This window comes from Cyprinodon tularosa, unplaced genomic scaffold (genome assembly GCF_016077235.1).
Source record: "Cyprinodon tularosa strain WSP-4 unplaced genomic scaffold, ASM1607723v1 ctg160, whole genome shotgun sequence".
NCBI lineage: Eukaryota > Metazoa > Chordata > Actinopteri > Cyprinodontiformes > Cyprinodontidae > Cyprinodon > Cyprinodon tularosa.
This window is the reverse complement of record NW_024038438.1, coordinates 373,536-386,416: the sequence shown is the minus strand read 5'-3', so window position 1 is coordinate 386,416 and position 12,881 is coordinate 373,536. Positions and strand designations below refer to the sequence as shown.

Here is a 12,881-nt window from a genome sequence, read left to right as displayed (position 1 = left end):
GAAGAGTGGTCTGAAAAATGGTTAACAAGGGGAAAAAATTGCTTACATTCTTATTGGTCAGATTTACCGCATTTACAGGCTTGGCTAAAACACAATATGTATTTTTATGCATATTTATCCCTAAGGGGAGTTTTGTATATAGTTAATAATATTACGTTATAAAAAGGATGGTGTAGGAATATTCTATTATGCAATTAAATAATATTCCTTTTCTAAATGTTTTTGTGTATGGCAGACCTGAATTCTATGTAGTTAAGAAGCTAAGATTAAACCTGTATGACATGCAAAGAAAGATTATGATTCTGTCGGACATTTTTGAGATGAAAATGTTACAAACATTTTTAAACAAGAAAGAATGCTTTTAGACAATTATTAGCTAACATTTTTAGCATAAACAATGGAAAAATAAATTGTAATATGTAAAAATATTGTAAAAAATCACCAAAAAAAATCATAGCTAAAAAAAATATCTATTTTTTAATAATACACAAATATATAAACACATTACATAAGCATAAAATTCTGAACAAGCAGTGATAAAGCAGCGGTCATGGTCACCTCGTGCGACTTTCATTCAGAAAGCAGTGGCCTTAGTTAGATATGCAGTGTTGTCTAAAATTAGACAAATCTTATCAGCCTAAGTGGCAGCTACAGAACAAGTAGGGACCAACTTGATTTTACTTGATTTAGGGATATTTCTCAGGCTGAAGGTTAGAGCTAGTAACAATCTCAGGATATTCTAAAGTTCGTAATTCTCTGGAGAAAAAATACACATATGATGTTGTAGTAATTTTAAACCTGACCCTAAATCATCTGTGTTATAAATAAACTCTACATACAAAATTGATGCCTTCTGGTATTGTCTTAGTCAAGAAGGTTGGAGCTTACTGTGTTTTTCTTCCAGCTGTACACATAGACAAGGATCAAAAACAGATTCCGCTTCTCAGTAAGTCCTTGTGAATCCTGCAGCTGTTTTCCATGAAGCTTTTTACAGATTGAAGCTTATCATTGTGGTTGTGTAATTAGGTTACCGCGAGAAAAAACAGGCGATAAGTGACCTGTGTCAGATTGTATTGGAAAATAAAGTCAGGTAATTTCAAAGAAAGATTATTTATATTATTATTATTTGAATTTATTTTGTTTCGAATAAGACATGTCAGCAAGTAATGGAAGGCAGATGAGTTTTAAGACAGCAGTTTTAGAAAGTACAGGGAAACTAAGTAAAAATATATATATAAATAGAATCTATTATCTTATTTATCTATCTATTTATCAATCCTCTAGTAATTGAGGGTGGGTAAACCCTGGACAGGCTCCAATGCAGAGCAACACAGAGTCACATAACCATGCAAAAATGGGGAGCATAGCTGACTTTCAAGCAGTTGGGTTTGAATCCCAGCTATAAACATGTTTGTCGCTTTCATGGTAATGGCAGGAATCTCAGTCTTTCTACATCACATCAACATTCACTGAATTGTTCCTTTTTTATCATAGTAATACAATATAACTCTTTTAGATTATTATGGGGGGGGGGACAAATAGAAAAAGAAAAACTGAATTTAGAGACTCTCCCCCTGTCAATCTTTTATCAGAAAGGATTATCCCATCCTGAAGGACTGAAACGTCTTTTCTAACATACTTATCTGAGTTGCTTTTCAAATTTAAAGATTCTCAAATAAATTATAGAGCACATGGGCAATGATGTGCAAATAGAACTGACAAGCACTAAGCCTAGTCCTCCTTTACACACACTTGAGAGAGGTTTTAAGCATTGTGTTTTGTTCTTAAAGAAAACAGTTGGTTAAAAAGTGTACTTGATATTTATATGCTAAACAAATTTTATAATCACTGAATAGGGAGAAAAGGCAAGAGAAGGATTATAAAAATTTACTTTTTTAAAGATTTTTTGTAGCAGTGCCTGTCATTAGTATGACTGCACTCAAAAGCAAAATATATGTCCTGCAATGCCCTCTCGACACAGTGCTGGTGTGACGGGAGACAAAATAACTGTAAATATCTCCCAACCCATTCCTGAGGCTGTTGCAGAACTGGAAAGCTATATGTGACAGATTGGTGCATAGTTGCACACAAAGAGAATTATTGCAGCTCGTTCCTACCAGCAGTCATTAGATTTTCACAACCATCACTGTTCCCATAGAATAGTTTTATTATTATATTTAACCTCTTTGTTATTTTTTTTTCCAGTCAAAAAAACTGTAAAATAAAAGCCTTTACTCTTTGAAATAATTTGCCAAGTGTTCACTGAGAATACTTCAAAAAGAGAAAAAAAAAGTTTCTTTAGTTGTCAGAAAACCCCCCAAAAAATCCAGGTTTCTTTGTGAAAACTGAAAATACTTCTCTAAAAAGATGGCGTTACAAGCACATTAGATGCTGTATCGCAAAGAAAGCTTGGGAACGGGAGCAGCCGGTGATACTCTTCTGCCACAAAGCAAGGTCGAGGTGAGCACACATGACTCCCCCCACAATGGGCAATAAAAGGTTTTGGCCCAACCTGTTTCACACATTTGGTCATGATGAGGGGGCTGATTGTATTCACCGCGCTGCTGGTTGCCGTTCTTTCCAGGGAGACATTTGAGGGGTAAGTGGATCCTAATCAAACCCCTTAAAAGGATAGTTGTTTGAAGTCTTTACACTGTTGTACGTATGTGTGTCTTTTTTCAAGCATGTCCTCATGTAGCATCTATTGTACAAAAATGGGAAACGGCAAACTAAAGTTCTGGTTTTAAGAAAAATCGATTAACAAATTAATCATCTGATTTTAATAGAAGTTTAGGAAATTATGTTTTGCACAGGTCATTTTAATATTTGATGCTTAAATTCTGCACTAGAATAGGAATGGAAAAAACAATGATGAAAAAAATGCTTTAAGTTAAGCATAGATGTCCTTATAAAACATTAATATATAAAATGTATTCAGGGATCTACAGTAAAGTACATACATCTTCCTGTAATTAGCTTTGATCAAACAAGCCCTTTTTTTCTTATTTCTTTAAGTGTAGAAAGTGAAAACAATACAGTTTCGCATTCAAATGGTCTGTTCCTATTCAAGGTCCTAACGGCAAATGGTAAATGGCCTGTAATTATATAGCACTTTTTCAAGTCAGAGGATATGAACAAAGTGCTTTAGACTACATTCAGACATTCACCCATTCACTCACACACTGATGGTGGCAAACTACATTGTAGCCCTGTAGCTCACTGACAGAAGCAAGGCTGCCACCAGTCCTTCTGACCACCATCAGTAGACAATGTAGGTGAAGTGTTTTGCCCAAGGACACAACGGAACTGAAAGGCAGAGCCAGGGCTTGAACCAACAAGCCTCTGGTTGCAGGGCAAACTCCTTCATCCGACGCCACCGTAATGTTGAAAAAAATATACTTTATTCCCCAAATATTCTAATTAATAGACAAGTTTTTTTTTTTTTTTTATAAAATGCTTTGCAACTTGCAACTGTCCTAAAATGGTACCCTGAGGAACACCACCATTCTGCACTCAGGAAATCAATCACCATTCAGTCATTTTGCAATGGGTCCAACAGGGGCTAGTGCCCCTTTAGAACTGGTCCCCTGTTATTGCCCCTGTATCTAAGCCATGTCATGCCTTAGACGCAGATTAATGTGGTTCCATCTCTCACTTTATACATCAAATGATCAACTATTGCCCCTTTATTGTTTTTATTTTACTGAATTTTTCTGAGCTAACACTAATTCAGCTTGATTCCATAGAGGGTTGGCTGGACGTTCCTTTCTTTTCAACACGATCATCTTTTCCATAGCTGAATGATATATGCTACTTTCTTGAAGCTACATGTCTTCCATTGGTTTTCATTTTTTAAAGTATTGCCTCCATCTGATCGGAGACATCTGCATAGTAAGACTGTACTTCAAGCTTTCACACCCAAAATGTTTTCACATCTTTTGGCTCTCATTTTCAGACATCAGGTGCTTCGGATTGTCCCGAAGAATGGGGTCCAGCTGTCTCTTCTTAGGAACCTGGAGGAGATGATGGAGTTTGAGGTTACATAATGCTTTCTAATATTAGTTAATAAAATATATATAGTTATAAGTTAAATAAAATGGGATAAAATTGTATATATCCTGATAGTATTTGTACCATTTGTAATGTTTCATTTGTGCTTATTTCAGCTCGACGTCTGGAAGGGAGCTACTCGTTTGTCCACCCCTGTAGATGTCAGAGTTCCTCCTCACACTATGCAGGCTTTCAAGAGTTTCCTGGAGACCAATGAGTTTGAGTACAGTATCATGATTGAAGATATCAAGGTAAAAGACCTATATGTTACCTACTCTGTCTTCTTGGGTCTTCCATCATAACGTAAACATAAATTTCGAATCAATCTTCTAGGCAATCTTGGATGCGGAGAGGAAACAGATGGAGTTTGCTGCTCGCTTAGGTCAGCCAAGGAACACTGACAGCTTTGACTATGCCAACTATCACACACTCAGTGAGGTTTGTAAACTCATTTGCTCTGGTCAGTGCAAAGTGTTTTGAGTTGATCTATGCAGATTCAATGTTTATCCATTTTTTTCTTTTTTCAGATCTACAGCTTCCAGGACATGCTGGTGGCTGAGAACCCCGACTTTGTCAGCAAGATAGTGATCGGTCAAAGCTACGAGGGTCGTCCTCTCAATGTGCTTAAGGTATATGACCAACTAGACAACCTTGAAATATTTCAACAGGTTGGCGGAACAGGAAGTGAGTGTGACCGAATGTACATTTTATTTGACTGAACAACTCAGAGCAGAAGGAAAAATTTGAGATCCAATCAGATCCTATGTCAGCACCCATTTATCTCTGCATTTAGATAGTACTTTTAATCAACTGCGATCTAGCTTGTTGAAGTTACTAAAAATGAGCCATTAGCTTCATAGAGCTGCCCTCTGCGTAGGGATAACTTAAAGGTGTGAGCGTACCTTTTAGGTATAGTGGAGGATGTTCTTTTTCCAGGTGAATCATCAAAATACATGGTCCTCCTAATTGTCAATCATTCTGGTGGTATGTTAACGTGACGCCGTCCTACGTGCTCGTCCATATTTTCACTTACCGGTGGTGAGTCTAACATAGTGTAAAAATTGCAAATCTTCTTTTGGAAAGTAAATTTGTATGAGTGATGCAAACAACAACTTCTAAACAGAGTGTGCATGAGGAGAAATGGGCATTGTGCATGCTCTTACACGCGTTAAATAGGCATTCCCTCCCGGGAGCGGGTACAGGGTTGTGCATGTGCATTTTTTTTACGTTTTTTTAAGCGGGTCTTTTCAAAAAATCGTGAAAATCCTCCACTATACCTTTAAGAGTCTTTCAAATGACTGTGTTCTTTGTTGGGTTGATCTGAGGGGTCCAACAGGTGCATCTTTCTCTGCCCAAATAAAACGACAATAATATGTTTTTTAGGACCCAAAATAAAAATTTATGTTTTTTTTTAATTCGAATATCTACTACCTTAATAAGATCCCACTTTGTGCTGGAGCCATCTCTTAGCTCCAGCTCGCCTCAGCAGCTGTTTTCTCCCTCTCCCATGGAAGGCAGCTTATTCCCGCCTCAACCTACAGTACTGATTTATGCACAGGTTTTAACTTAACGCTTGTCATTCGATGTATGTAGCACTGCCTTTTTATTTTTCATTTTTACAAAATGCCATAATAATTTGTATTTTCTAGAATTTGGGTTTTCTGATATATAAAATTATATATATCAGGATATTAATACAATAAAAACGTATGCTTCATTGCTGTCATGGTTACTAGGTTACCAAATATACGCTGTGGTGAGGGTGGGGTGTCTGACTGCTTAAGCTTAGACCAGGGGTCTGCAACTTTCAACTACAACGGTTCTTAATATTGGCTAATATTTAAAGCTAGATAAATATAGTACATTGACAAATACCATTCTTAAAGATAAAGTTGTTTTTTTAAAGAATGTTTAAATTTAATTTTCAAAAAAGAGGAATGACATTAAAGAACCTGAAATATGTCATTAGATCTATAGTTTTAATTAATCAGCTTTTAAACTATGTTTTTATTTTTTATATCAAATATTCATATTGAATAAAATATATAGCTTCCTCTTAATGATTTTCTTTAAGGTTTTGTCCTTGTTTAACCCTGTAAATCTCAGGAAATAGCTGGCATAAAAATTGAATAAAAAGTTTTTAAACCAGATTTGCCACTGAACATTAAAAAAAGGAAAGGAAAAAAATTAAATTAAACAAGTAGTTTGTATAATTTGTGATGCATTATGCATTTCTGTACAATTTATTATAGATTTTCTGTTCGGTACATGTGTCAGGATTTTCAAAATCATATTTATCCCACTGATGATAAAGAGGATACACTTAGCGTTAAAGGCTTAAAAATACAAATAGGGGCAACAGGTTTCATATTGCTGATGTTAGGTTATTTGTTATTTAAAGGTCATGTATTATTTGTGGCTCTTTTTATTTTTTTGCCTGAACTCGAGGAAAAATGGCTATTTGCTAATCATTTCTGGCCTTTATGTCTTTCATTGAGCCACTCCTGCATAACAGAACCCAGAAAAAGTTTTCCCTGTAGGATAGGACAGCACATAGACACAGAAAAAACCCCCACCAAAAGTGCCAAAGAAAATATAAAAAATTCATTTTCCGGTATTCAGGTTTTAAAATTTAGCAAAAGAAAAATAGATGGGGAAATATCTTTACCCATCACTGTTTTTAGGAGATCCAGTTTTATTGACTTTATTGATATATCACCATTAGTTAGCAATGTGTTGCTGACTCACAGTGAGCATGCACGCAACGACAACAGGAAGAAACCTCCAGCAGAAGCAGGCCCAATGTGAGCAGCCTTCTGCTGAGGTGGACAACTGCCAGTCAAACACCCAATATCTCTCTCCTTTACAGTAGAGTGACCAATTGGTATTCTGGCCAAGGTTTTTTGATCAATGTTTACAGATTATGTTTATCTCTATTCATGTAACCTAATATAGCTAAAAGAAGGGCTAGATAAAAATTGCAGCAGTATTACAACCAAATCTATTTCTACAAAACCTAAAATTGCTGGATGCAAGTGGAGAAACTTCTCTTCAGATAGTTCTTTAACAAAAGAAAAGTCCATTTCCTTCCACCTCAAAATGATGCACCTTTTTTTTGCTCTTTTTTCATCACATAAAATGACAAAACAATTATATTTTTGTTGTACTGTGACAAAATGTCATACAGATCCAAGAAGGATAGTTGTTATAGTACATTTTCTTAATTTTGGAAACGTTACCGTGGTTTCTTCTCTCCCTCCCATGTCTTTAGTTCAGTACCGGTGGAAGCAATCGTCCTGCCATCTGGATCGACACTGGAATCCACGCCAGAGAGTGGATCACTCAGGCCAGCGGCCTCTGGTTTGCCAAGAAGGTGCCTCATTAGTTCTCCCTGTCCCTTAAGCACTAGGCTAAAATATCAATGACTTTTTCTGACTGTGTTTCCCTTGATTTTGCCTCTAGATTGTGACAGATTATGGAAAAGACCCTGCCATCACTGCAATCCTGAACAACATGGATATCTTCCTGGAGATTGCAACCAACCCTGATGGCTACTATTTTACCCATGTCTCTGTAAGACATGTTTTTTTATTTTCTGCAAAGAAGTCATAGGTTTTTTTTTCTCAAAAGTACCATCACTCAGAATATTGATATGTTTACAGAACCGTATGTGGCGGAAAACAAGAAAACCCAACCCTGGATATTCATGCCCTGGAGTTGATCCCAACAGGAATTGGGATGCTGGTTTTGGACGTAATATCTTTCTTTCTTTCCCTTCTTTCTTTTTCTATGTCTTTTCCCCTCTGATCACATACGGTGCAATATAAATGCATGAAAATACAACAAAGTCCAAGCTGCAGTGCAGAACTGGATTTACAGTAATTCACAGCACATTGTCTGTAATAGGAAATTTGCCAATGCTACCACTAGGCGACACCAAACAACTTTGTTTTGCACATCTTCACTTTAGTGGTGTACTAACCCAGAGGACACTACAAGGTGCACATTTTCACTCAGGAAATTACCTTTGAGTAATAAATGCATAAGGTATCTTTGTTTTTCATTTGCTTGAATAGTTGGTGGTTCCAGTGGTTATCCCTGCTCAGAGACCTACCGTGGACCCAGCCCTCACTCTGAGTCTGAGGTTAGGTCCATTGTGGAGTTTGTGCAGTCCCATGGCAACATCAAGGCCTTCATTTCAATCCACGCCTACTCTCAGATGCTCTTATACCCCTACGGCTACACCACGGCCTCTGCCAAGGACGATGCTGAGCTGGTACGAAAATCATTCGGTGGTGGTTTTATTATTTTCCACTACTATATAATGTGTATTACATTTTTATTGTTCTCTGTAGGCTATGGAAACGCAAATCTAAACATTCGTGAATTTAAAACACCTTCACAATTATTAACATACTTAGTGAAGATCTCTAAAAAAAATCCATCTTCTATTGCCACAACATAATTCTATTCTGAAGGGTTGTTTTATAAATTAAAGGAATAGTGGAGGATGTTCTTTTTCCGGGTGGATCATCAAAATAAGTGGGCCTCTTAATTGTCAATCATTGTGGTGATGCTCATCCCAGTCTGTTCTGCAAATGCGCACTTTCAGGTGAATGTGTGATGGAGTTACAGTTTCAGCCAGTCATCGAAGCTTGCCTTTCTCAGCCTTGCACATGCAAGACAAAAAAGTACCAATTACCAATGCTAGCAAAGTTATCTATAACTTTAGCTAAAGTTAGCTATAACTTGAGCGTGCAGGAGAAAAAAATGGGCTCGTGAATGCTTCCGCACACATTTACTAGGCGTGCCCTCTCATTTCCTCTCAGGAGCAGGTACAGGGTTTTCCAAAATTTGGGAAAATCCATCGCTGTACCTTTAAGTTTAATCTGATTTTATTCATTTATATCCTTGTTTTGTTTATACGTTTAGTGAGTTCAATGACATTTAAAAATGTTCTACAACATAATTTCCTAATTGCTTTGGGAATTCTTTTTTTTTTTCAATTATTTCCCCTAACTTTTAAGCTGATTACTTTGTCTATAAATTTTTTTACTAGCAATCCATTACTTCTTTCCCCCAGGAATGTGAATATGAGTTAAAACAAAAAGCAATTTTTAGAAGGCACTTGAAAAAAAAAGACACCATGACATTTTTAGCAAGCATTGATTTTTATAGGTCTAGAAATGGTAGTAATGGAGTTATGATGCTTTATGAAAAAAACAAATCAGTATACCTAGACCTCACCGTAAATAATGAAAGCAAGTGTCAGTGCTACAGATGACAAAGCTTGCTCAGTCTTTTCTACACAACTTTGCGAGAAGAATAGCATTCACAAGGGAAGGCGTGCAGTGCATTCCTTCTTAACAAACAGGATATTAATGTATTTATTCTCTAAAAATTAGCCTTTAAAACTATGCAGTTTGGTACACTTTTTATAATTTGTGATTAAAGAGAGTAATTTTGGCCCTTTTTCATAAAACACAATCTATGACAAACCAAGTATATTTCTGGTTTCACAAGCACAAATGAGTTGATAGTATGGATCGGGCTACCGGTTCAGATCAGGAAATTACAAGCATTACAAACCACAAGTAGGAAGAAGTCAATATTGTCTCAAGAGGTATGATTTTCTGAAAAGTAGCCAGTCACAGGCTGTTTACTTTCTCAGTTTGCTTCAACCCTCGAGGTCACAAAAGTCGATATGAGTCACAGAAACAGGTCGTCATGCGAGTATGAGAGAATCTACAGGAGCATATAAAACAAGAGAGCAGAGAAGGAGGATGGACTTTAAAAGAAGGATTTTAATGATATGCTGGCTCATGTTATTGAATCTGCACATATAAAACTTTTAAAAAATCATTGGAGAGTAGTTTATATGTGTATGTTTTAAATAAAACTTCTTTTATGAGTGCTTATCACCGCTGTGAACTACTGGGAGAATTCTCACTTCAAACCCATGCCAGCATCCTGCCCTGTGCTACAAATGTAAAATGCTGAGCCCTCTACACTTGATTGGATTTTAAGTAGAATAGACTGGTCTGATTAGAATAAGATAAAGGTTTTAAGAAACAAATACCTCAGATGTGCCTGATGAGGAACAAAGGATGCATCTTTGAATGTCACGCATAGTATTTAAGCATGGTAGAGGAGATGTTGGGCTACAGGCCCATCTTACTGCCAAATACCCTTGATAGATCTTCAAATTGCATGATAAACTATTTACCAGTTTTAAATAAAATGTATTGAATTATACGAGGTAACTGAAAATTGGTTGTAATCTTGTCTTACAAAAGGACACATATCAGATGCATAGTCAAATCCACATAGATCTATTGTGCAAACAGGAAAAAGCCCCACTTTCTGTGTTCCAGATTTGTGAATTTTTCCTAAAAAAAAATGGTAGAGCTGCTAATGCTCTTTTCACCAGAGAATATCATTGAACTAGAAATAAATGTCCAAACAACTTTTTTTGCAGTACGCACTGGCCCAGAAAGCTGTCAACAGCCTCACTTCCATGTATGGCACTCGCTACACTTATGGCAGCATCATCGACACCATCTGTAAGTTTTTGCATCACAGCCAGAAGACATTGTTTTTTTTGTTTTTTTTTATCAAGTATAACTATATTTTTTTTTTGCAGATTTTAAAGTTTTTAATTTCAACACACAATAAAATATTTTACCGACAAATATTTGAAAAGTGCAGCAAGTAAAAAATATACCACATTAGTACGAAGTAAAAATTTTTTTTGTTTCATTAAAATAAAAAAAAAGAAACATACAAGTTTCTAACATAGAAACTAAAAAGAAATGCATTCCAAATATTGAACTTTGAAAAGGTTTTAGAAATAATTTATGATGTTCATGTTAAAGTTCAACCAATATTTTACTCTGTTTTTTCCGATTTTATTTTTTCTAGTTTATTTTATCAAAGATTTTTGGTCAGTTTGTCGTGATGGAGTGAGTTTTACAAATTGCACTAAACTCTTCTCAAATCCTGTTTTATAGATTTTAACCTCAGACCAAAAGAAAGAGGTGTACATAGGGAATGAAATCTGTAACGAAATTAATTTGTCTAATTCAGTATCCAAAAAAAAAAAAAAAAAAAAAAAAAAAATAGAATCTGGAAATAAATAAAAAACAAAAATTTGTTTAGCTCTTGCTTAAACATTTGAAATTACACTCAAAAAATGTTATGTTTTCAAATTTTCTTTTTTAAGAATGTTCTTTGCTTTTAAAAATATTGTAACAGATTTCTGTCCACACATAGTTTGTATCTTCATGGATTTAACAGTGATGAGAAGGTTTGTTTGTCTTTGTTTTGCTTAATCCATCCTTTTTTTATTTTTCATTCTAGATCAAGCCAGTGGTGGCACAGTTGACTGGACCTATAACCAGGGCATCAAGTACTCCTACACCTATGAGCTGAGGGACACTGGTTACTACGGGTTCCTCCTGCCACCCAATCAGATCATGCCCACAGCTCAGGAGACTTGGAGTTCTCTGATGGTCCTCATGGATCATGCTTACAAGAACCCATATTAATGCAATTGTTTGTTTGTTGACAGAAGGAATTTCAACTGTGAGGACGTTTTAATCTTTGAGACGAAAACAGAATAAAGTAAAATTAATTATAAAAATATAAAATGCACATTAAAAAAACTAAACAAAGATCTTTTCCTTTCCAATGCACTTTGAAAATTTTGAGATCTCATTACAGCATGGTTTGTTATCAAAACTTTACCTTCATAAGAAATCACAATGATTCCATCATTTTTAAGACCAGGATGTTCCGCAAAAATGCTTTTTAGAAATTTCAAAACAAAAGCAGGTTTTCCGTTGGATGACTTTCAACATGAAGAAGTGATTGAAAAAACATAACAGCAGGAAATTGATTTGAAGAAAATATTTTAAAATCCTCATTTTCTGATTCTAAAATTCTTTGAAAAACACAAGCAATAGGCTTTTTCGAAATTAATGTTTGATTCGGATATTATAATAGATATTTTCCAGCTATTTTCGATAGGAAACTGCCTTTACTCATATAAATAATACAAAAGAAATATGTTTTTAGGATTTCCTGAAACATACAGTGACAGTGCCATGAATTTGTTTTCTGCCTTTTAGAGTTAGATTTTTGTTAAGTAACATATATATGCTCAAAAAATAAAGGGAGTATGGGAAAAACAGAATACTATAACTAATTAAATGAAACGTATGCAAAAGCAAACTATCAAAAGTCATAAAGGGGCAACATGGGTTGTGTTCAAATCCTGCGGCTGCATCCTCGGAAGGCCAGATTCATAGGCCAAAAACCTCATAGCACGGCCACTGGTCTCTTGGGATTCAAAGACTCCTTCCTATGAGGCAAACAAATGCACCCTTCTTTTGCCCAGATAGGTTTCCTTATCCTCAGGAATAAAACAAGTACACAGAACAGTATTAAGTAGTTCGGCATCCGTTCTTTGCCTACTTTGTGTATCAACTACCATGGTTGCTAGGTGACAGAGCTTACGCTGAGTAAGGGGCGTTGAAAGCCAGAGACGGCTGGACCTGTTTGAACCTATTGCTGAGCTCTTCCAGCCTCCTTATTTTCATGGCCTCTGAAGGACCCATCTTACCAAGACTCGGTCCTTTGAAGGATGCAGCCGCTGAAATCGAACACTACATATGTCTTTCCTCAGGTTTGCCTTGTTAGCAGCTTCAGCCATTTCATTTCCATTAATTCCAGCATGAGCTGGGAGCCACAAAATAACCATATCTACCAAGTTTAAAAGGCGACTTTACTAATTACATCTGTTCTTGCCTTGCATCCCCCATCCTTTAAAT

The 12,881-nt window shown here is 35.9% G+C and overlaps 1 protein-coding gene across 1 annotated transcript; it reads left to right on the top strand.

The window, feature by feature from the left end:
- The first annotated feature begins 2,485 nt into the window (after positions 1–2,485).
- Positions 2,486–11,715, top strand: cpa5 (carboxypeptidase A5). Its single transcript, XM_038280451.1, has 11 exons — positions 2,486–2,599; positions 3,956–4,037; positions 4,167–4,301; positions 4,384–4,488; positions 4,578–4,679; positions 7,322–7,423; positions 7,513–7,623; positions 7,713–7,803; positions 8,127–8,326; positions 10,529–10,613; positions 11,410–11,715. Exons 1-11 carry the CDS (start codon positions 2,532–2,534, stop codon positions 11,595–11,597), a joined length of 1,269 nt encoding a protein of 422 aa, XP_038136379.1. The 5' UTR covers positions 2,486–2,531; the 3' UTR covers positions 11,598–11,715.
- Positions 11,716–12,881: the final 1,166 nt, after the last annotated feature.

What these genes read in the sequence shown, in the direction of transcription:
- cpa5 (XM_038280451.1), top strand. Translation starts at nt 2,532, where the DNA reads ATGATGAGGGGGCTGATTGTATTCACCGCGCTGCTGGTTGCCGTTCTT. An exon ending in TCATGATTGAAGATATCAAG is followed by an intron (nt 4,302 to 4,383) that starts GTAAAAGACCTA and finishes TCAATCTTCTAG; the next exon opens with GCAATCTTGGATGCGGAGAG. An exon ending in CCAAGGACGATGCTGAGCTG is followed by an intron (nt 8,327 to 10,528) that starts GTACGAAAATCA and finishes CTTTTTTTGCAG; the next exon opens with TACGCACTGGCCCAGAAAGC.